Source organism: Mus pahari, chromosome 6 (genome assembly GCF_900095145.1).
Source record: "Mus pahari chromosome 6, PAHARI_EIJ_v1.1, whole genome shotgun sequence".
NCBI lineage: Eukaryota > Metazoa > Chordata > Mammalia > Rodentia > Muridae > Mus > Mus pahari.
In genome coordinates this window covers 81,580,364-81,604,922 of record NC_034595.1, presented here as the reverse complement: position 1 = coordinate 81,604,922, position 24,559 = coordinate 81,580,364, and the positions used below count along the sequence as shown (strand labels likewise).

At 41.9% G+C, this 24,559-nt stretch overlaps 1 protein-coding gene across 14 annotated transcripts in view; it reads right to left on the bottom strand.

Moving 5' to 3' along the window:
- The window catches only part of Pum1 (pumilio RNA binding family member 1), a 117,430-nt gene that overhangs the window by 54,334 nt on the left and 38,537 nt on the right, over window positions 1-24,559 (bottom strand). For 8 of the 14 annotated variants that reach the window (XM_029539984.1, XM_021201301.2, XM_029539986.1 and 5 more), the window contains exons 3-5: window positions 24,435-24,503; window positions 8,597-8,705; window positions 7,513-7,691 (exon numbers count right to left, since the gene is read on the bottom strand). In XM_029539984.1, coding sequence (XP_029395844.1) covers window positions 7,513-7,691; window positions 8,597-8,705; window positions 24,435-24,503 — 357 coding nt within the window. The remainder of the gene's footprint in view (window positions 1-7,512; window positions 7,692-8,596; window positions 8,706-24,434; window positions 24,504-24,559) is intronic. The other 6 variants (XM_029539990.1, XM_029539991.1, XM_029539992.1 and 3 more) reach the window with 2 other exon arrangements.

Here is a 24,559-nt window from a genome sequence, read left to right as displayed (position 1 = left end):
AGGAAGGAAGGAAGGAAGGAAGGAAGGAAGGAAGGAAGGAAGGACTTCCTCCTTTACTTCTAACTGTGAAACTTAACGCGGGCTGACACCATTTGGACCTACCCCCCTGACCTTGCCAGACTGTACTACCGTCCAGTTTCACCCTGTTGCACCAAGTCCTTGACATTTCTGTATTTTGTTTTGTTTTCATTTTTGTCTGGTTGTTTTTGTTTTGTTTTGGCTTTTTGGGTCAGGTTTTTGCTGTCCCTTGCTAGACTGGAACACACTACATATAGTGCTCAGGTTGGCCTGTATTTTTGGCAACCCTCTTACCTCAGCCTCTTAAATGCTGAGATTACAAGTGTGTACCACACACCCAGCTGACACTGACATTTTTAAAAAGATGCTTCAAAACAAATTAAATTTTCCTTTTAGGAAGCACACTCTAAAAACTCTTATCTTCCATTACCTGCATATTTTGCTACAAATTAGTTTTAATGATATAATTGGGGGCATTTTACACAGAGAATTTATTTCTGAAATGTTTCAAACTTTCAAACACAGATCTATTCCCAGATATATTCAGGTCCTGCCTTTTAAAGAATGTGAATGTGTCTCCTCTTAGTAGCACCCAGCATAAGTCCTAGGTATATTCATATTTAATGTCCAAAAGGAAGGCAAGATCTGTGGACTCAATATGGCAGAGAGCTTTGCAGACCCTGGCACTGTGGGGCACTAAGTAACTTTAGCTATTATAAACTGAGAGAAGCAATCTTGTCGTTTCCACCATGGACTCAGGCTTTAACATGGAAACAAGTGCACATGGCTCAAACTAAAGTTCCTGGTACAAAGCAAGCCCAGTGGACATAAGACAAGCACTTCTTCGACAAATTTCCAATCACCAGCTAGACTCCAGTAGGACTTAGTGGAACACAGAGTAGCAGGCAGTTAGTCTTGTGAGCAGACCCACTGAGAAATGGTCAGGCTGCACAGAGAAAACATAAGCTCTCCAAAGGGGTAAGAAATCACAATCAGAAACTACAATACAGGAGCCCTGACAACCTTAGAACTAACTGTAGGATGCTATTTCAGAGCCAGTTTTCCTTTTAAAGCTATTCTCTGTGTAAATACACACAGAAAAAGAAAGCCTTTGTGGATAATATGAAAGTAGGATTGCGTGTGAACTAAATACACAGCTCGGCCTCAAGTAGCATCAAGACAATGAAGCCCAACAGTGGCCTCCTGCCACAGGATGCGCCTTGGAGACTGCTTTTCTACAACATGCAGCTTAGGAACAGAGAAGCACTTGAAGAGAGCTCTGACACCCAGCACAGACATGGGAAGACAAGGCTCTGAAGGCCAAGAGCTTATACAAAACCAGAAACAGGAGCAACCTCCACAATGCAGAGAGAAGGACAGAAGTAAGAGTTTTCAGTTTTATAGCTGCAACTATAAAGATGAATACACTGTCTAGCAGAAGCTCAATAAATATGACCAAGAGCTGTTTAATGGTGAGAGTCAATACCTTCTGGGAAACTGAACTGCCAAAAAGAAACTTCTTCTTGTCTTTATCATCTTACCCCAGTCTAGATGGTGAGACTATGACTGTAGTAGCAAAGAAAACCATTAATGTCAATGGCCAAGAAGAATCACATGAACAATCTCTGTAAGTCTATACATCAAGGCCATGTATCAAGAAAATCTGTCCAACTCCAACATCTCTCAAAGAGTTCAAAACTGTGCCTATGAAACTGCCCAGGACAGGGAAAAGCAGCAGCACAAAGGTCCTCCAGCATGCACGGGACTGGTGAGCATAGTCACTGGAGGGCTCCCAGTCAGCATTTTCCTTGTTGACTTTCACAAGGCTTCCCATGAACCTCTTCAGCCTATCCGGATGCCCACTGGTCTGCACTAAGAACACAGCCACTATCAATTTCACAGCCAAGGGCAAGGTTTTCAAAACACTCCCTGAGATGGGAGGTTTTCACTAGCTCTGTATGTTATATTATGACAGCTTATTACCTGACTTTTTCCCCCTATCAAAGTATCAAACTTTTGGCAGAGCACTGGTAACTCTTTCTGCCTATTGATTTTGTTGGTGCATCTCATCTTGAAGAAGTTTGTGGAAAACATTTATAACCTCAGCACGTGGGTATATATACATATATATGCACATACACATTTTTAAAAAGAAAAAAGTTCATTTAAAACAAGTACACATACAGGTTGTGGTGGTATACACCTTTAATCCCAGCACTGAAAGGCAAAAGCAGAGATATACAGAGTTCGAGGCCAGCCTGGTCTTCAGAGCAAGTTCCATGACAGCCAGAGCTATGTAGAGAAATCAAGTTTCGAAAACAAACAAACAAACAAAGATATGCAACAAAAATAGCAGGCAATCCAGTCTGCCATGTAAATTATGCCAAGATCAGACTGAGAAGTCAGCTGCTATGGAAAGACAGCCTTGGGTTCAAGATCATAAAAAGGGTTTTTACTGTAGTTCCCAGCACAAGCAGTAAGCCAGCCAGGACTACAGTGAGGGGCCCTGTCTCAGAGAACACCAAAAGGTCTCTGAGCCAGGTGTTGGTGCATTCCTTTAATCCCAGTGCCCAGGCAGAGACAAGGGGATCTCTACAAACAGCCTGGTCTATGGAGTGAATTCCAAGATAGCTAGAGCTATACCCAGTACTGGGCAGAGGAGTCAAACTTGTAACCCCAGTTCTCAGATAATAAAACAGGAGAGTTACCATGAGTTCAAGGCTCTTGGCTACATAGGGAGTTCCAGGCCTATATTAGACCTTGTCTTTTCATTTTTTTAAAAGGAAGGAAAGGAAGAAAACATCTTGTGAAGAACCTAAAACAGAAAAGTGGAACACTGGCTGCTCCTACAGAAGACAAGTGTTCAATCCCAGCTCCTATATGGCAGATCAAGCAGTTCCTGGAGAGGCTGACATCCTCTTATGAACTCCAGGGACATGGCATGCATGCACTGTACAAACAAAAATGTAGGCAAATCACCCATATATGTAAAAGAAAAGTCAATTTTGGGGGAAAAATAGATAAGGAGTATAAAAAGTGTGTATGGCATCTTTGTGGTTTTTAATAATATGTAAGGTGGATGTTTATAGTTATGAGGTCTTTCAGAAAGTATTAATACAATTATACTGAATCTATTCTGTGTTCTATGTGTAACACTGGCCATAGGATTTTGATCATTTATTCTCTAAGTCTTAGTTTTCTCATTTATAAAGTAGGGATAATTTTAATAGTTATGAACAGCAATGAAATGCTACATTGTGAAACTTAAGAATCTTATTGTATACACATAAAAATACAGCAGGACAGATGCACACAGCAGGGGTCTGAAACACTACCAATACAAGTACATAATCGTGTGGTCTTTCTAGAGCAGCCATTTGGCTGATGAGCACAACCTCAAACTTTAGAGGCCACATAGCAGAGCAAAAGCCATCCCAGGCAAAACTGAAGAAATGCAAACAAAGCTTGAATGCAAGACCCCAACTTTGCCTCTGAACCCTTTTTTTTTTTTCATCTATAAATCATTTGCCATAATTATGGGTTTTTCCAATGATTAAATGAGGCAATCCTTAAAATTACAATATCTTCGAAAGAAATTTAAAAAAACAAACTTGTTTTTAGAAGACCAGTATGAAAAGATGCAGCCATTATACATTTCACCTACTCTGGGCTACTATCATGCTATGCACCTCTAAAAATGATGTAAGAGCATGACAAGGGCCCAGCTGAACTGGCACTCATTTCAGCAGGAAGGAGCAAGGGCTGAGAGAAGCATCCTGTGAAGCATCGCCTACCTACACAGGCATGGTCACAGTCACCCAATCCTGCTGTGCAGAAAGGGAAGAGCAGTGGGCACCTGCAGTGATATTTAAGAGGAAAAAAGAAACCTATCTTACAGGCAAGAAGTGATGTTTGATTTTATTAGAAAACCCTCAAAAATAGTTTGGTTTTGTTTAATAAGCTTGACATTGCAAACTCCAGCATGTGGTTTCAGTTGTGGAGATAGCCATAATCTAAAGGTGCTGCACCCTGATAATCTACTCTTCCAAGGAGACTCTAACAATGCAACACACATGAATCACGGGGGCAGGGAAAGGCTCACTTGTTACAAACGCAGGTGTGGTAGGGAAGCATTTGCCGCCTACCACTCAGGAAGCTGAGGCAACAAAACTGGGAGTTTGAGTCATGGCTACACAGTGACACCCTGTCTTTACAAAAGCAGATTTTAGTTCAGAAAGGCCAGGGTATGGCCTAGGAATCCTAAGCCCCAGAATGACGCTACTGTTATCAGTGCACAACTGAGTATCAATATACTTTGTTACAATATTATGATACTTCCTTGAATAGTAATTATTCCTACTATACAATTTAAAAGTCCAGTTGGGACTCACAGCCCTGGCTTCTCTATGTAATATAATATCCCAAGTTTCACAAAAATTGAAATACTAGCCTTCCAAGCCAAATAGTTGTGACCCAAATGAATAGCTACAAGTATGTATCCTCCAGGTCAGAAAGCAGGCACTTGACACATCATGGGAGGATCTACCAACAACTCTGCAGAGCTAAAGTAGTTGTCACTGGTCCAATGTTTGCAGTGGATAAACCAGAAAGTAGCATTCATGAGCCACTGTTCTTAATAACTAGGCTTCAACCTATTTGAAGACAATTAGGGGACCAAGAACAGTCCCCTTAGATAGGCAACATCACCCATGAGCTTTCAAAATATGATTCTGTAACTACCTCCGAACCTAGGAGATGGGGAGAAAAGTATCTTACTGCAGGAACAAATAAAATAAAAGCTAAAAGGGGGAGAAAGACTTGACTCTTGGACTCAAGTTTTCTCAGGTTATTCTAAAATCTGGTATTCTAACAGCTGGGAATACACATGCTGGGTGCTAGCTAGCAGCCACAGTAAGTGCGACAACAGAGTCTTTTGTGCTGGACCTCAGAGTAAATTAGCTAATTAGTCTGTGACCGGCTCTGTAAAGCTCTGGCTGGCCTGGAACTGACAGAGATCATCTGATCTCTCTCTGGCATAAAATACCAGGCCCCAGCTCCTAAAAGCAATCCTTATTTCAAACCAAAACTCCTGAAGCATTTATAGCACCAAAAGGAATTCAGGGAAGCATGGGGAAGGGAAGGCAGAGAGCTAAATCCTATTATTCAAGCTGTGTCAAGGAAATCCCAATGACAACATAAAACTACTGCTTCTTCATGAGAGACCTTCACTTGAAGAGTTAACATCTGGACTGCCAGCTGTCACATCCAAGAAGAACTTCTGTGTACCTGCTGTGAGGTCTATATAATCACTGTGCCACAAATATAATTAATCATTGGCCACTCGGCTTACTAGACTAAAGCCCCAGCTGCCCTCACCAGGAGTTCTGTGCTCTGTAGAGAACTCCCCTACCAGACACAGATGGCTCGCTGTCCTTGCTCTCCAAACTTAACACTGAACTTCTTTTGTTTTTAAAAGAATGAATGGGACAGCCCCCCTTTTCCCAATGTTGCATGCATATCATGAGAACTGGATTGATTCAGTTTTCTCTAGGTGACATCCTAACTGCAGTAAAGCAAGCCCAGCATCAGAGCAAGCCCAGGTTAACATCAGCAGAACACAACACCAGTGCTAAGCAGCAGTTTTCTGGCTGGCAGGCCTTCATCAGTCAAAAGCACCTGCCAACACCCTGGCTTGACATCCATCAGTATTCCTCTACCAACCTACAGATGGCACAGACGTCAAAATATTGAATAACAGTTTATTCTCCATGGACATCCTCTTAAGAAAGAAGATACTGAGAATTAACCATCTGACTGTAGGAGTCCTGCTTCCCGGGGGAACATCTGGCCTGAGGCTCAATACAATGAAGACCTAAAAATCACATCTCCCAAAACAACTAAGTATGGGACTCTCCTTTACAATCCAAAGGCAGGGCTTTATCATAAAAACTGTCCTAAAAAAATGACAGTAATAATTCCATTCTTCTGTTTTATCTACTTTTACTTCAAATTACTTTTCTGCCTCCTACAACCCTCACAGTAATCCAGATATGTTCTTGTGCCTAATATCAACAAACTAGAAACTGGTCAGAGAATTCACAGCCTTTGTTATCAAGACTCCTGGTCACCATAGCAGCAACTCATTAATGAACCACACTAGTTTTTCTCCAGCAAATAACTTAAAGTGGCAGGCAGTATTTACAAGGCAGTACTTTCTCTTGAGAAATCAAAAGTGTGAAGGAGGAAGAAAACAGAATTCCATTGTTCTCTTGAGAAGATAGGCAAACAAGCAATCATTTGGCTTGATCCCATTCCTCATATCCAAAGTATAAATCTCGTTCTTTCCAAAGAAGCCCCATGAGAAGGAACACAAAAGCGGTTCCCTATCTGATTTACAAGTCATTATGTCTGAACTAAGTCAAAAGATCCAGAAGCATTCAGGTCAGCTCTGAAAAAGCTAGCCCTCAAGAACATGCTCAACAGCACTGCACAGAGAGAGCAGGCTAACACCAACTACTGTACCCAGCTTTCAGTGGCAGGCAGCACCTAGCTAACAAATGCACCACATAAAGAAGCGCATGTGTAGGTGGGACCCAACGTATGATGACAAGGAGGAAGAAGGTATCTCAAACATTTGCCACCGGGTTCTTTTAGGCCACAACGACATCCGGGAAAAGGACTAAAAGGGTACAGAACAAACCAAGTTAGGTGTGAAAGGCAGGCAGATAGCTGCAACACACAACATCAGCCAGAGAATACAAAAGGAGAAAGAGTCAAGTAGATATATTTCCTAAGATTCCTTCATTTATAAAGCTGATAATATAGAGAATGTGCTTCAAGAAAGGCAGTGACAAAGCTTCAGAAAGAATGCTAAGATTCAGCAGGAAGAGGCAGTAAGCAAGGAGACTGCTTTGGCTGCCATTCAGCCAGGATACATATGTGTTAGTGGCAATGAATTAAAAACCAAACCAGAAAACAAAGACAAAACAAAATAAAACAAAACAAAAAGCAAGCTCCCCAACAGCACAGGCATAGGAAACAAAGCTGCTCAATTAAGGCCGCCATAAAATTAACATCTAGCCTGCAAAACCCAAGACTGAGCTTTGTCCTCTGTAAGGTTCTGAGGTAGTAGCCAATCATTCCTGTAAGACAAGTACCTCGCGCTGATACCCAACTTCTACTTTCTTTGTAAAGAAAGTCCTTCTCTCTTGCACTTTTTGTTCTAGTGAAGAACATTTTCTTGTTAACTGAGACTGATTCCAGTGCTTTCCTCCCCTAGCGGAACCCCCGCCGCCCACAAAAACCCAAACCTTGAGTTTTCCATCTCTGAAGTGCAGCTTGCCTCTCCTGTCATGCTTGGTGAGCTCTAGGCTACAATGGGAGTGTTCGAAAACATCCTATAACACTGTGAGGACCTAGGAAACCCAACAGGCACATTTGCTTTGGGGAAAGGGGGAAGAAAGAGACAGGAACGAGTTCCTCGAGCCAACTTACAAATCCTCCTTTTCTTAGACAGGAATCGCCCGGGGATGAGCTCAACACATACTCCACCATGCTAACGCCTAGTCCCCCACTCTCCGATCGTGGGGACAGTACAGAATTGACCTCACTGTTCACATGGAAACTCTGACCAGGTCTTCTCTGCACCATGATTGGCTGGGAAACTGAATGATCTACAAAAAAGATACACAAGTGTGACACAGTGCAGCCAGAAGCCCAAACAAATTATGAGTGATGTCTCATGATGAACCAATGTCTGGGAATCAGGAGACCCACCATGGTCGGCTAAGCCAAGGTCTCCCCTTGAGTCTTTCAATAAGCACTGGTATTCTACATAGGCTAAGGACACGGAACACACCCCTCCTCTAGCTAGGAGAGCAGAGGAGTACAGCAGTTCACATAGCTAGGAAGAAAAGTCAATGGTCACCTCTTTCAAGCTGCAGAAATTCTCTTGTTCTGGGGTTTGTTTGTTTGAGGATTTTTTTTGGCAACAACAAATCTTTCTGAGGACTCCAGCTTGCACTGTCCTGAACACAGTTTCTCCAGTGTTGGGTTTTCTGTTTTCCCCATCCCTAGAAGCTGTGGCTTCTTTCTGCTGTTGGTGTCTCTGCCTCTACCAGCTCTCCCCAGCCTTCTTCAGTGGCAGTCTATCACAAGAATGTCTGTGCTGGGTGAGTTCATTTGGCCCCAGGCACATTTAAAGATAACTACTGCATATATAGCATAAAACATCAAGAGAAAAAGGGGAAAAAAAGAATCATGAAGTTCAAAGTATGGCCTTGGATTTTCCAATTCCAGGCAAGCTGACAGCAGCACAGAAGGGAAACTCAGCTAAAATCATGATCACTTTAAATGAGTCCATTCTCCTTTGACTAGCACTTGAAGATTTGATTTTGTTTAATTATTTTTAATATATTACATCATATAAGCTCCTTAGTGGCGATTACACTACTATAGGACAGGACATTTGCTCCACGTGTTTCTGCCACTGATCTGAAGTTCATGACTTGGCCAAGTGCTGAGGAAGGGAGCTCTAAGACAGGCATAAATCACAGTAGAGAGGCTAGAGCTAGATTACCTGATGTTCCCCAGGCACTGTCTCGCCATTCATCACCCAGGAATATTCCTTTTGGTCCATCTTTGCTGGATTCATCTGTTTCCCAAAACTTTTTACCTGGCAAGAGCTGCTGCAAATTAAAAATAATAGATGCTTTTAAAGAATTCATAAAGGATGAGAGTACAGCAGTCAACACTTTCTTTAGACAAGGGTACTGAAGATGCTCAAGGACCCTGAGGGTTTCAATCCAAGTGTTTTGGCTACATAGCTATGATCAGAACACTATTCTTTGGTAAAAGACATAGAAAGGCCTAAAACAAGGGGACACTAATCAATATCTAAAATTGTTCACTTAATTGTTGTGAAGATTTTTGAGTTAAGAGTACAAACATTGTCCTATTATAGCTAACTGCTTGCTAAGAGGGTTCTAACTGCAAGAGTACCTACTACAGTTAATACTGTCTGCACATGCACTGACTGAGCACATAAAGTTACTCAAGCTGGAACACAAACACAGCTATGAACCCCAGCTACAGAATATTAGGCACCACTTCTACTAACTAACTCTGTATCACATCCATCTATTCTAAGATTTGAAGAGAAAAAAAAAGATATTCATCTACTTTCAGAAGGAAAATCAAATTTCCTGACCTCTGTTAGGTTTAATAATACTTGATAGTATCATTAAAGTAACTTCAAAGAAACAGTGGTTGTAGTTGCAGAGGAAAATTCCTGAAGACTGCCATAATTCTTGGTGTGTTCACCGACTTTATAAAACGTCTCCCTCTTGTTTTCTCTAGTTTTTTTTTTTTTTTAAAATAACTACTATTCCTCAGACAGGATATCAGAAGTTTGAGGTAATGTATAATCACTAATTCTGAGCATAAACAGGCATACTGAAGATCTGACTTATGTAATACCAGAAATGGAATTCTAGCTTTCAGATGAAAGCCCAAGAGATCTGCTCTCCTCCTGGACAGGTTTAACTTTCCAACCTATTTAGCTACTACATCTGAGCATAATAAAGAAATCAAAGCTGTCTAAACCAAACCCCAGCTCTCCAGCCTCGCTACTGCTTTCTCAACCTACTGTTACCACATCCTCAAAAAAAGTCCCAAATTAGCCCAAATTAGTTGGTGGCACACGCCTTTAATCCCAGTACTTGGAAGGCAGAGGCAGGCGGATTTCTGAGTTCAAGGCCAGCCTGGTCTACAGAGTGAGTTCCAGGACAGCCAAGGCTACACAGTGAAACCCTGTCTCCAAAAACCAAAAACCAAAAACCAAAAAAAAAAAAAAAAAAAAAGTCATCAACCAATTCTTCCTTGATGTATTTGGGGTCTGTTAACTAGAGTGGGTTGGGAGGAAGAGGTAAAAAGAGAGGGAGAAACAGGTTGACCGAATAAAACTAAGCAAAGAGCCAGAAATCCCTGGACTAGATAATTCTGATGTGCCCTGGGAACTACTATTAAACTGCCCTTGGTCGTTGTCTCATTTTTCTGATGCCAAACCTGTTTTTCAGTGGCTATTCCCATCAGAAGCATCATGAGCAAGAACTAAGCACATTATCCACCAAATAGCTTCTTGGAAATGTTTTCAGTGGCATCAGACATTAGCAAAATCATAGTCAAATTCCAGAAGAAATACTGAGAATTATTAATATACAAGGGTCAATTAAAAAAAAAAAAACTTCTGGGTACTAGAAACATGGTTCAGCTGTTACAATAACTAGGTGAGCTCCCAGGGGGCCTGGGTTTGATTCCCAGAAACCACTTGGCCATTTGTAAGTGTCTATAACTCCAGTCCTGGGAGATCCAGTGCTCTCCTCTGACAACCTCGGGTGCCAAGCAGCAGACACACATGTGGGCAAATCACTTACACACATAAACAAACTCCTCTTCCCACATGGCAGCTCATAGCTGTCTGTGACTACAATCCCATATGCAGACAAAATACCAATACACATAAAATAAACTAAAAAGAACTCCTGTTTTCCCTTTTTTTCCCGTTTCATCGTGTAAGCCACCTATCCAAAGACTCCATAAAGCCTCCTTACTCACTAACTCTCCCTCCTTACTCACTAACTCTCTCCCAACATCCTACTTTTAAATGACAACATTCTCAATTCTTATTTGAAGAGGGTGAGACCAAATAGTAGTCCCAACTTAGGACCCTCTATGCATACTAAAAGGAGCAACAATATTAGTACAAGAGTCCACATCTCTTACTGGTTAATTTTATTGTCTATGAAACGGTGTATAGAGCAGAAGTAATTAAAACCAGTCCTATGCTGTTGTTGTTTTTTTCTTTTTTCAACCTTTGTCCTTCTTCACATCGCATAACTCAAGAATAGCCTGGACAAGTATCAGATTCAACATATAAACAGTCTTGTTACAATTTATCAAGTTGGTAACTAAAAGTAGCAATCTTTGAGCTCAAGGGGCTAAAGGGGACTTGTGGGATTCTGACATTGTTAACTGCAGTCTATTAGGTTGTCATAACATGCAAAGTAGCAAGTGCAGGCAAGCAGATGAGAGCAGCCGCAAGACACACCTTCAAAGGGGAAGCAGTAGAGCAAGCATGTGGCACGTTTCTAAAATGGAGATTTTTAGAGCTGGTGAGATGTCTCAGAGGACAAAGGTGCTTGCCTCCAAACCTAACTACTTGAGTCCATCCCTGAAATCTACATATTAGAAGAGAACCAAGTCCACATGCTGTCCTTCACACACACACACACACACACACACACACAAATCCACAAACACACATATGCACACAAATAATGAAACAAAAATAAAAAGTTAAAGTGAATAGTCTACTTTCTATTAGCAGCATGCATCAAGCCTCAAAGAAACACATCAAAAATATGTTCCTAGCTCACCAAGAGTCAACCAGTTCTCCTGCTACTAAAAATAGAAAACAAATACTAAACAGATGTTAGAGGTAACTCCCACAGTGCAAGAGCTCCTTATACAGATGAAGTGGAAGTCAGCTAACTGTTATCAATGAGAACAGCAGACACTATTTGGGCAAGTTCCCAAGAGATAAAACAAGGTGGGAGAGCAGAGTACAGCATGCTGATTGGGGCCAGGCAGGGTACAAAGAGTGAAGGCAATCCCTGAATCAAGGGATCTGGGGAAGGTCAAAAGCAAGCTTAGTTAAGTCTTTAATATCTCTGAGTTCACATAGAACCTAGCCTTTCTCCCTTTACTGTAAAATCTTCTGTTTGTACTCAATTTCGAAAAGCAGCCGGACTGACTCCAAATGACCTAGTCCCACTGTTGTGTAAAGTGGATCTTGATGGTGGGGGGCTGTGGGGTCACAACATCTACAGTGCCACGAACTCCTTTTATTTATTTGCCCCTACCACCACCCCTGCCCAGCTTGTTCACTTTAGACAGCTGCTATGCTGTGAACTGTACCAGAAAATGGCCCACCTGGCAAGGTATCAAGAGAGATCTCTACCCAACAATGCACTAGGAATTGAAGTCCTCATTCTAAGAGGCTGAATCCTGATATCAACCACATGAATTTGGAAGAAGATCCTTCTCAGATAAAGTTGGGCCTACACTCAGCACTGGTAGAAATCATACACGCAGCTCGGACGAGACCTTATGAAGTTGTAAGACATAAACAATGGCCTTCTGACCTGTCTGGATCTGTTATACAGTGTGGACCAGATCCAATCACAACTATGTGGAAGTGTGTATTTTCAACTCTTGTGTTTTGTTTTAAGAACTTCTCCATGGGTGGTGGTCCACATCTTTAATCTCAGCACTTGGAAGACAAGAGGCAGGGTTATACAGAGAAACCCTAATTAGTTCTATCTACTTCATGTTCTCCCATACACTGGCTTAAACCCTTCCACATTCAAAATAAGTAGCCTTTCCTGGAGCGTGCTGAGGGACATGTAGTGTTAACACTTTCAGCTTTATAATCAGTCAACCTTCAGAGCTAAGTAACAACTTTATTACAAAACAAAATAAAGATTCAAGAGACATTTAAACTCAGCAAACACATCTCTGGGGGTAATTCTATTCACAGCATGAGGTATGGCATCCCCACAAGCCAACATACTGTCACAAACATGCAGTCGACAAGCTTTTGCTTTAGTCAAACCTAACTTCAATCACTACAAATTTAAATGCAACCAGCCTTAATTTATTTGAGGGGTGTGTGTGTGTGTGTGTGTGTGTGTGCGCGTGTGTGTGTGTGTGTGTGTGTGTGTGTGATGCAGACCATCTAAGCAAAGCAAAGCGCAGAGGCTCGGGGCACGCCCAGCCAGCAGACTTTCTTTTCTTTGTGAGCCAGGTAAAGCCAGGCCTGCTGAGAACTCACTAACCCAAGCTGATTTACAACTCTAGGCAATCCTCCTGCTTCTGTTTCCAGGTGTTGAGATTACAGCCAAAAGGCAACAAATTACAGCTCGGCTTTCCAACATTCACTTTAAGGGAAAACTAAGCTGTAAAGGATTAAGATCTGACAATTCTTTTTTTTAAAAAAAAAAAAGGTGATAAGGATTACGAATTGGTTAGACTGTACTAACCCGATGGCACCTGGAAAAGAGCACAAGCTACACAAACAGGTCCACACCAATGATAGACAGCAAGAGAAGTTAGCTGGAACAAACTCTAAAATATCAGCCCAGCGGCTTCCCCATCTCCAATGCTAATAGCAAGCAGTTTCTGACTTCATCTGTAATCAGCACGGGGATCACTGACCAGCGACCCTGTCCAATGAGAGCCACAGTTTCTCCTCAGAAAATAATAGCCCACAACTCAGCTTTTACAGAATAGTATTGTGGTTCTGGTCATGGTGGGATCAATATCATAATCCAATTCCTCTGAGTGAATAATAGATCACCTTTAAGACCTACAAACTAGAGTGGTGGAAACACACGCCTTTACTCCCAGCACTCCAGAGGATGAGAGGCAGGGAGATCTCAGAGTTTGAGACTAGCCTGGTCTATGAGTTCCAGGATAGACAGAGCTACACAGTTGAAACCCTGTCTTCAAACACACAAACAAATCTATAAACCGAGAGAGGGAGGTGTGCTGCCTCCCCATCTGCAAAACAGACCTTGTTGTCTTTCCCTATGATATCTCATCAAACACTAGTCCTAACTGGACAGAAGGGAAAATCTATGTCAAATCTCTTCCTAACCCATAGGCTCACAAAGGAAAAGTACTGAAACAGGTGAGGACTGAGAGAGCAAGACAGAGCGCTGGTCTACAGACAATCTGACACTTAGGAAACCAATGTTTTGCCTGGGAGCACCTTTTGTTGTTTCCTGAGTCTAGCAAAAAAGACTCTGCAAGAAGTTATACTCAATAGAGTATGCCTACATCTCCTGAGATCTCAAGTGGGGGCAGGAGAATGATCACAAATTTACTACAAGCCAGTTCATTCATTTTTAAGTTCCAGACTAAATGTAATCTAGTAAAGATCTTGTCTCAAAACACCAGAAACAACTATTTAAAACCAAGAACCCCACACAATTATCTTATATCCCTTATTAAGGAACCTTTAACACACAAAACCTCTAAGGTGTTGTACTGGCTAGTTTTGTGTCAACTTGACACAGGCTGGAGTTATCACAGAGAAAGTAGTTTTAGTTGGGGAAATGCCTCCAGGAGATCCAGCTGTAAGGCATTTTCTCAATTAGTGATCAAGAGGGGATGATGTCCCCTTGGGGGTGGTGCCATCTCTGGGCTGGTTGTCTTGGTTCTGTAAGAGAGCAGGCTGAGCAAACCAGGGGAAGCAAGCCAGTAAAGAACAATCCTCCATGGCTCCTGCATCAGCTCCTGCTTCCTGACCTGCTTGAGTTCCAGTCCTGACTTCCTTTGGTAATGAACAGCAGTATGGAAGTGTAAGCTGAATAAACCCTTTCCTCCCCAACTGCTTTTTGGTCATGATGTTTGTGCAGGAATAGAAACCCCAGCACTTACAAGGCAGATGCAGTCAGAGCCACTGCTCTACTGAGTAAGTTAGTTGCAGGATAGCCAAGGCTACAAGAAAAACCATGTCTCAAAACCCAACCACACCCTAAAAAAAAAAAAAAAAAAAAAAAACCTGCACTTTCGATCATGTGCTCTAAAGTGTTATCTAACTGCTTACACTTGTAAAACATGTTGGTCAGCAAATGCATTTTTATAATCCTAGCACCCAGGATACTGAAGCTGGACTGCAAGGCTAACATGGGTTCCTTCTATAGTGAGAAACCCACTTTTGGTGGGGTCTTTTGGGGTTCTTGGTGTTTTGTTTTGTTAGGGTTGGGGGGGGGGGGAGACAAGGGTATCTCTACATAGCCCTGACTGAGAACTCAACTCTGGAATGGCCCCAAAGTCAGAGATCTGCATGCACACGCAATAGTAACTAAAGAAATGTTTGCTTGAAATGGGGTCAGAGGCTGGGTACCTAAGGTGTGGAGCCCCAGGAGACGCCTCTCAGCTTTACCACTGCTTTACTCGGTCTACCCACTGCAATATGGGGCAGCAGCTGGGGACTGGGCCGCTCTAGGCAAGCCTCTACCTGAGTTACATCCCTAGCCCTCCAAGCAAATTTTGGGATTTGATTTTCTGGTTGTTGTTTTTGTTGTTGTTGGCAAGTTTTGGCTTTTGTAATTTTTCTCTCTTTTTTTTAAAGATTTATTCATTTTATGTGAGTGCTTTGCATGTGTAACATGTGAGTGCTTGGTGCCTTGAGGTCAGAATCCTAGAAATGGAGTTACATGTGGATGGCTGTGAGCCACCTTGTGGATACTGGGAATTAAACCCAGGTCCTCTGCAAGAATATATACTCTTAACCACTGTGCCATCTCTCCTACTCTTGTACTGTAATTACAAACTAAGAGTAAAAGCCCATCATAATGAACAAGAATGCAACCACAGAAGCCAATTCATCACTTAAGCTATTTTAAATGAAAATCTATTCTATAGAGTCATCTGAGGCACAGGGGCAAATGGTAACAGGATGCAAACAGCTTACGTTCCATCCATCCAGAGACAGTAAGTAAGGTGCCCTGGAGATTCACTGTGAACTACTGAGAAACCAAGGTGGGATTTGGAGGACACCCATCAGTGAGAGCTGCAGGCTGGCTCTTTGACAATGCCTACACTGACATACAGCCATCAGGAGCAACTTCTCAAACAGACTGTAAATACACATTGCTTTCATAAAACAAGTCCTTCAGAGACATCCGGACACAGATAGCACCCTAATTTCCTGTCACTTTGGATGAAATAACCTAGAAACGAGTAACACACCGACCTCTCTGCCTCTCCACTGAGCACGTTCTTTACATGTTCCCACTTCAAATAACTGGGACAGCGACAAAGGAAACTATCTTCATAACACTAGACAATCAGTCCAGAAAAATACACAATAAAATGCTGCTGTCTATCAAGTTACCTACTGATGAAGTGGCATGCTTTTTTGATGCATAAATGATGTGTTCCAATCATATTCTTGTTTAAATGGGTCTGTATCAAAAGCAACACAATCTCTCTTGAGACCCTAGTATACAAACATTCTACAACCAACACCTCTAGATCCTGAAACTCCAAGCAAATAACTAAGAGGTGAAGAATATGACATCCAACCCATCCACACTACCGGTTGGCCTCTAGTATTTCTCATCACTTATGCATGAGCGACAGGGGTCTGTCTCTGTGCTAGAGAAGGAGTGCCCTTTTCATGCATCCTCATAAATGACTAGCTCCAAAGTGTGGCTGCTATTTACACAGGGAATATCAACAGAAAAGACTTTCTCTATGTGTCTCTATGTGCTATGAGACAAATCAAAAATTAGTGAAGTAAGTTTGATGTTCTCGGATTCCTTACAGCAAACTTACTGTAAAAGAGAAAGATTTTCTGGGCATTCTGGACACCCTTAATCCCAGCAACTGGGAAGGCAAAGGCAAGCAGATCTCTGAGTTCCAGACCAGCCAAGACTACACAGTGAGACCCTGTCTCAAAATTTAAAAAGAAAAGAAAAAAAAGAGAAAAAGACAGCAAAGAAACAATTACACACATCATAGTTTAATGCACACCCGAGCAGGCAACAGAGTACAAGTAAACCAACTTTGTAAATACCATCATGTCTGCCACATAAATAAAATAGATGAGANGGAAAGCAGCCTCTTAACCAAGTTCTACAAAAGTCTGATGACAACTGTCCTGGAGGCATATGGCAGGGTGTGGCTACAGTCCCGAAGGACTAATGACAACTGTCCTGGAGGCATATAGCAGGGTGTAGCTTCAGTCCCGAAGGACTGATGACTACTGTCCTGGCATCATATGGCAGGGTGTAGCTACAGTCCCCCAGGACTGATGAGGCAGAGACGATACGGGTGCAGCTGTGATGCCAGCCAAGGCNCCACAGTAGATCTTTGGCTCAAAATCAGAGTGTCTCCATATCAGATTCAGCTTGTAGGGCAGAAGCAATGTTGATCACAGGTACCTGTGCTGAAGAGCTTCTGCCCTAACTATCTGCAAGAGAGACAGATTTTCAGTTTTGTTGCTATTCATCCTCTTCCTCACATCTTTACAACCCTGAGAGCAGGAAAGGCATCTAAGTGCTGCAGCTGTTTACTGAACCCAACTGGAATTCTAGATGACAAGTGTGGGGCCTAAGAACAGGAGAAATCCCCTGAAAGCTGAACTCGTTCTATGGCTTCTAGCAGGTGAGACAGCAGGAAAGCTTCATGGAGGAGCGAGCACAACTACGAGCTAAACTTTGAAAGAATAAGACTCCACATGAAGGACTGAGAGGGATGTATTGGGTCTGAACAGCTGGAACATGATCACATCGGTCTCTGCTGCTTATCTGTTTTAAAAAAATCATCCTAGCCGGGCGTGGTGGTGCACGCCTTTAATCCCAGCACTCGGGAGGCAGAGGCAGGAGAACTTCTGAGTTTGAGGCCAGCCTGGTCTACAGAGTGAGTTCCAGGACAGAGAAACCCTGTCTCAAAAAACAAACAAACAAACAAAAAAGTCCTAGCATCACAGGACCATCATGAAAATCAGATCTATGAAATGATAAACATAGCCAAAATAAATAAAATTTATTTGTTCAACATATTTCTTTTTCTGTGCCCAATAAAATGGAATGAATCTATGCAGTATTGACACTTACAACCTTAGTTGGTCTTCCTTTCCTCATCTTTAAAAAAGGGGGGAGGGGGACGGAAGACATGTGGTTACACAAGTCAGGTAAAGGAAGGGTGGATCGGGGGTACAAGTCAGACACAGAGCACATACCTATAAACTCAGCATTTTCCAAGCAAAATAGAAAAGAACACAAGTTCAAGGTCAGCCTAGACTACATAGTGAAGATTTATTTCAAATAACAAAGCAAAACAAAAGGAAGAGTCACAGATAATGCTGTTGATTGTTTCATTATAAATATGGTATTGGAGGCTGCCATTTACTGTTGTAAATGTGTAGTTGGTTTACTCTCAAATCAAGTGTATGAATATGCATTCTTCCTCCCCACACACACACACAAAAAAAAAAAATACTAAGAGCCTGCCTTGATGACACACACATTTAATCCCAACATAAAGGTAGATATATTGCTGTGAGTTAAAAGGCGAGCCTAGGCTGCACTGAAAGACACTGCCCTTGAGACCCTGCTACATTACATGACCACATTTCCTTAGCTGTCCCAACTCCTGACTGCTGGAACTGTGCAACACTATTCCGAACAGCTTCTCTTTCTTTAAAAAAAAAAAAAAAACTAACATTTTAGCCAAAAGAAAAGCATGAAAGGTAGAAATGTATTATCACAGAGAGAGCAGGGGTCTTACTGTACTTACTACTGTCTGAGCAACAACATGTCTCCTTTCCAACAATCAATTTTGTAGTCAACTGAATGAACTGTTTTTATGTACCTCTACTTAAAAGGAATTGCCAACTTCAATAGCAGTCCCTTTCAGAAATGTGATTCACAAGCCATTTTAGCTGATCAATACTTTATAGTTCAACACTGGGCAGTAGTGGCACACTCGGGAGGTGGGGGTAGGTGGATCTCTGAGTTCAAGGCTAGACTGGTCTACAAAGTTGAGTTCCAGGACAACAAGAGCTACACAGAGAAACTGCCTCAAAGGGCCAAAATGGGGGGGGGGGGCGCCTTTCTATTCCAACAGGACAATGTCAACCATAATGGAAAATAATTTAACATATTGAGCCATTCCCACTTTGCTTCCAACCCAACCCATGTATCCCAATGGACATTTCCAATCAGTTGTTGAAAGGTGAAGGGGTCACTTAGAAGACCCCAAGGAGGGCTAGGACTGTAACTCAGTTGGCAGTTACATACATTAGCACATATGCAGCCTAGCATCACACAAACATTATAGTGGTTCAAACCTATCATTCTAGCGCTCTGGAGATGAAAGCAGTAGGATCAGAGGTTGGGACTGGAAAGGGTGTCTCAGCAGTGAAGAACACTCAATGTTCTGGCAGATGACCTACCTGGGTTTGGTTCCCACCACCACCATGATAGCTTGACACCCTCAACTTCCATGACCTCCCCTCCTTCCTGCATGCACACAGTGCATATAAGCTCATGCAGGCATACAGCTATACTCATAAGAACTTGTTGGGCTGTTCAAAATTACACTTTGTTGAAGCTAGCCTGAAATACAAGAAACCCTATTGTGGGGTGTTCTGGGACCTGGGGGTGGTGGGGTGGTCGGGATGTCCAATAAAAAGTTCTAGAATAACAAATCATTCTTAAATGTCCTTTGGCATATTTCTCTTTTCTTCTCTCCTCCAAAAAGACTAACCATTCTTTTTCTACGTAAGATCAAACTCCAGCAATCTCTGACATGGGAGAGTCCTAGAAACTAAACTCTTACTCAACATCTCTTAGAGATAGAAAGAAGCAAAGTCCAAAGATAAATGTTTGAAGCACAGACACAAACACTGGCTAAGGGCCCTGGGCTCTACGCTGATTCTAACAGACCAAGTTTTACTTTCTCTGAGTAAGCAGTTTCCTGGATCACTATCAAATCATCCCTCCTCTAAGTCTATGTGGTGGCATCTGCTTTTAATCCCAGCACTGGGGGGGGGGGGGGGGGCGGCAGCGGACATACAGGACTACATAGTGAGACCCTGTCCCCCAAACCTGCTATCTCACATTCAGAGATACTATTATTCCTCTTTTAATTTCTGGTATCTGAAATCATCATTTAAAGTCTAATTCTGGTGACTAGAGAAGGACTCTATCACTCCATACAGGGAGAGAATATTTTCCCAACCTCATTTTTTTTCATGATTTATTTCCATTTTATGTGCTTTGGCATTTCTGCTTGCATGTATTCCATGTGAGAGTTTTAGATCCCCTAGAACTAAGTGAGTCACAGGTGGTTGTAAGCTGCCATGTGAGTGCTGGGAACTGAACCTGTGTCTCTGGAACAGCGACCAGAACTCTTAACCAACGAACCATCTCTACAGTCATTTCTCAATCATATTTAAAGCCTATCACCGGCGGGCGTGGTGGCTCACGCCTTTAATCCTAGTACTTAGGAGGCGGAGGCAGGCGGATTTCTGAGTTCGAGGCCAGCCTGGTCTACAAGGTGAGTCCTAGGACAGCCAGGGCTATAAAGAAAAACCCTGTCTTGAAAAAACAAAAAAACAAACAAACAAACAAACAATCACCAAGGATAATTATTTTTCTAAAGGATGAAGAGCTACCTACCTAAATGCATTGTTTAATCCAGAAATGAGATGGTAGCCTACACTATTAAACTATTCTAGATATATAAAATATGGAATCTTAGCTCAGTGTGATTGCCAATGCCTAGCTCAGTAGGATTTAGAAGTAAAGGCAGGAGAATGAGTTCAAGTGTAAGACCAGCCCGAGCTACATAAGACCCTATTTCCATCACCAACATCCTAAAAAGAAAATAGTCACTTGTTCTACAGATTAGAAAACTTCAGCTAGCTCATGCTTGTAAGACCAGCCCTTGGTTAGCTGAGGTAAGAGAACTGCTATCATTTTAAAGTCAGCCTGGGAAACATTGAGTACCAAAAGAATGAGATTATCTCAGGCCTTAAAGCACTCAGAAGGGAGCAGCAGGCAGATCTCTGCTTAGCTTAAGACCAGCCTGGTCTACAGAGGGAGTTCCAAGACAGACAGGGCTACACAGAGAAACCCTGCCTTTTAAAAAAGAAAAAGAAAAAAAAAAAAAAAACTCTACTCAAAAATAAATAAAATTTTAAGACCACAAATAAAAAACAACAGGAAAAACAAAGATTAAGGGATCTTTTTACCAACGATTCTCACGTTTCTTTATTTTTCACAAATACCTAGGCAGTCATGTTCCAACTACTCTTCTATCCAGAAAGCAGAGACCATAGGGAAACCAAGGTAGGAAGTTTAAGAACTAATGTCAACATGACAGATGAACTAAGTGTCAACCTGACTGGATTCAGAGTAGACCAAGGACCAAATAGAGGGCATTCTGGGTGTATTAAGGCACCACCAGAGACTGGTATCAGGAATGGAAAGATAACATTTTAGAGAGTAAGGGAAAGGCAGAGACAGACACTAGAGGTATGTCCCTGTGGGGTCTCTGTCACCATGGCCTCTTCCTGTGTGCCACTTTCATTGTCTGCTTTTTGTCTGCCATAAAGAAGCCCCTCTGTGTATGTTTCCAAACTCTCTGAAAAGAGCTAAAAGAAATAATTCTGGACTAGAGAGACATATATGAAGGCAAAATACCCATACATATAAAATAAAAATATGAATGAATGAATGAATGAATGAGAAGTCCTACTTTATTTTATTACTGCCAGCTATTTGGTCTGGGTAACCACAAGAGAAAATACCAGTTCCCATTATTACAAAAATACTCTGAGCCCACAACAATACAAAGTTGCTCGGGGAGTGTCTTTAAACTTTTGAAGACTCTTAAGTTGAATTAAACTTTTGAGGACTCTTAAGTTGAATTAAGGAGCCAGTAAAACACATGGGAACTACTTTAATTCACACTCTACACAAGGAGAAAGGGACCCCTTCAGCTTAAAACAGCTATACTTCAGGGACTGGAGAGCTGGTTCAGTAGTTAAGAGCACTAGCTGCTCTTCCAGAGTACCCAGCTTCAAATCTTAGCACCCACATGAAAACCTGTAACATACTCTACTATAATAACCAGTTCATGGGTATCTGACCCCCTCCTCCTGGCCTCTACAGGTACCAAGAGTTGTGTAGTACACACACACACGGGGGGGGGGGGGGGGCGGCAAAACATACATACACACATAGCAAAAGCAACAAAGTATTTTTAAAATTTTTTTTCAAACAAAAACAGCTTCACTTCAGACACCAGCAAACATCTAAGTGTGGTATTTTAAGTAATAACTTCCTGCCAGGCAGTGGTGGTGCGGACCTTTGATCCCAGCTCTTGGGAGGCAGAAGCAGGTGGATCTGTGAGTCTAAGGACAGCCTGATGTACAAACAGAGTTCCAAGACAGCCAGAGCTGTTAACAGAGAAACCCTTTCTAAGAAGAATACAACAAAAAAATACTTCTTAGCAAAATTTCTACTAAAAATAAATAAATAAAAACTGGAAATCTGTACTAAGAGTGATGGCAAAGACTTAGAACAAAATAAAGCAGTCCTAACACTAATAGAAATCAGTTTCTTTCAAAGGAACCGATGTTCTGTGGCATGTAAAGATCCATACATTCAGGTACTTAAGTATCCCCCCCCATCTCTCACACACACACCCACCAGTTTAAAAGTCCATCCAATCCATTTGAGATTAAAGTTTGTAGTAGTAAATACTATATTACTCCCTTCAAGAGAGTATCTTTTATTGTTAAATGGGGAAAAAAAATCAAGTAATTAGAAGCTCAAGTTTGTACTACTACTGTCTCCTGTGTTAAGAGGGGAAATTCTCCCAGGCTGCATGGAACCAAGTCCTCATCTGAGCAGCAGCTGCAGTCTGGGACTTCCTCAGGACACTGATGTGCTGCTGCTCTTCAGGCCCCTCCTGTTTCCCTCACTCCACATTTCACCGCCCTATTCGTGCTCTGGAAAGATAACTTATGTGAGTCATCTAACCTTGAGGAGGGAGTTAAGAGCTTTCCTTGTGAGTCCTCATTGGGTGCTGATAAGTTACTGCCTAAAATAGTTAATAAATGGTAGTTGCCACTGTTGTTTTTACTTGTTTGTTGTTTGGTGTACTGGTAGTTTGAATTTAAAAATGTGCCTAACGGGCTAAAGCATAAATGAACCCTTGGTCTCCAACTAGTGACACTGCTGAGAGAGGAGAAAATATGTCCATGAGGTGGCTCTGAGAGGTTAAAGCCTCCTCCCCACTTCCCATTCACTCTGTGTTTCTTTGCTGAGATAAAAGGCGTGGTCTCTCAGCTTCCTGCTACCCAGAGCTGTGGCCATGCCTCTCTCCCTCTGGAACCAGAAGCTCAAATGAACTTTTTGACCCTTAAGTTACCCTTGTTCGTTCTTGTTACAACAGAAAACTAATACATCAACTATGACATCCAGGCTGACCTTGAATCCAAGCCCCTTCTGTCCCAGTCTCCCAATCCTGGGATTGTGTGAGCTAACATGCTCAGCTCTAGAATTTGGACTTTCAACAAAGAATAGGTTAGAATCACAGGAATAGTTTATCTTCCATATTTAATGGGTAACATAAATGTTAACTTTCTCTTTAAAACTTACTTCAGAAATTAAGTAACAAAGTCCTTTATCCAATAACATGCAAGGTTTATTTATTAGCACATGCTAAGCAGAGATAAAACAAGGACACTCATATCAAATCATTTCCTAAAATTCAGAACCCAAGATGGTAAAGCAGACACTAGCCTTAGCCTCCCTGACCACAGGAAACTTCAAAGCACAGACTTCCAACAGAACGAGCGAGACTCTCAGGACAAAGCAGCGGAAGCCAGAGGACTCGGGGTGAGCTCCACAAAAGGACTGAATTAACTTTATCTTCCAAACCTAGCACAATACCAGGACCAAATAGCATTCACTAAACCAAACGAATATGATCTAACGGCTGGAACACAGAAAAAGTCTCAAGTAGAGTCATCCTCCCACCTTCTAAACACTAAAGTGGATAGGAGAGCTTTTTAAGTACAGAAGAAAAAAGACAATCCTAGGGTCACTGTCCAGAACGGCAATCAGAAGTAAATGGCCTCTTAATGAACCTCTGTAGTCTTCAGCAACACATTTAAACAGTCCACTGTATCTGTCATCAGTACATGACTCCAGGCAACAAGCTGAATCTTCAGAGGTTGGCTGTACTTTAGCTACACTCTCCTTCTAAACAATAAGCAACTCAATATATTGAAAAAAAAATTTTAATGCTAAAAAGAACCCAAACTTCTTGTTTCTGGATTTGCTCTGCCCAACAGATCTCTATCTGTAAGTAAGAAACCCAAGAAACAGCCGCATTCAAAACGGAGGCTTTAAAGAGAACTAGTGTAAAAACGCAGGTCAGTGGCATGCTCTGATTAACAGCACATCTAAACTCCACTTCCAACTGTGAAAGCACCTAGCCACTGAACACTGAGGTAAAGGTAAGAATACTTGATGACTATAAGTTATGTTTGCACACCTCATAGTACAGCTAACTTACTAGCATGTTTATTGTTAGTGTTCATATTTGGTGCTTTGCAGTTTAAGTAACTGGACTAGGTTACTAAATCACCCTCTCCCAGTAGAGTTTTGGCACAGTTCTCCAATATCCTATTCCTACTGTGAGGATGGCAACAAGGAAAAGCAAGCACAGATTTCTAGAGACTAGATTCAGACACAACTGATGAAAACACAAGTCCAAGCTTCCCTAGGAACACCCACTTTCAACCACACCAACTCACTTACCTCGCCCATAGCTCTTCCTTCCAGAGCAAGTGCTTGAAAATCATGATTTAATTCATCCATAGAGCGTACCTAGTGTTCAGAATAGAAGGGAAAGCTTTACGTCAGCATTGTGACTAATTCAAATT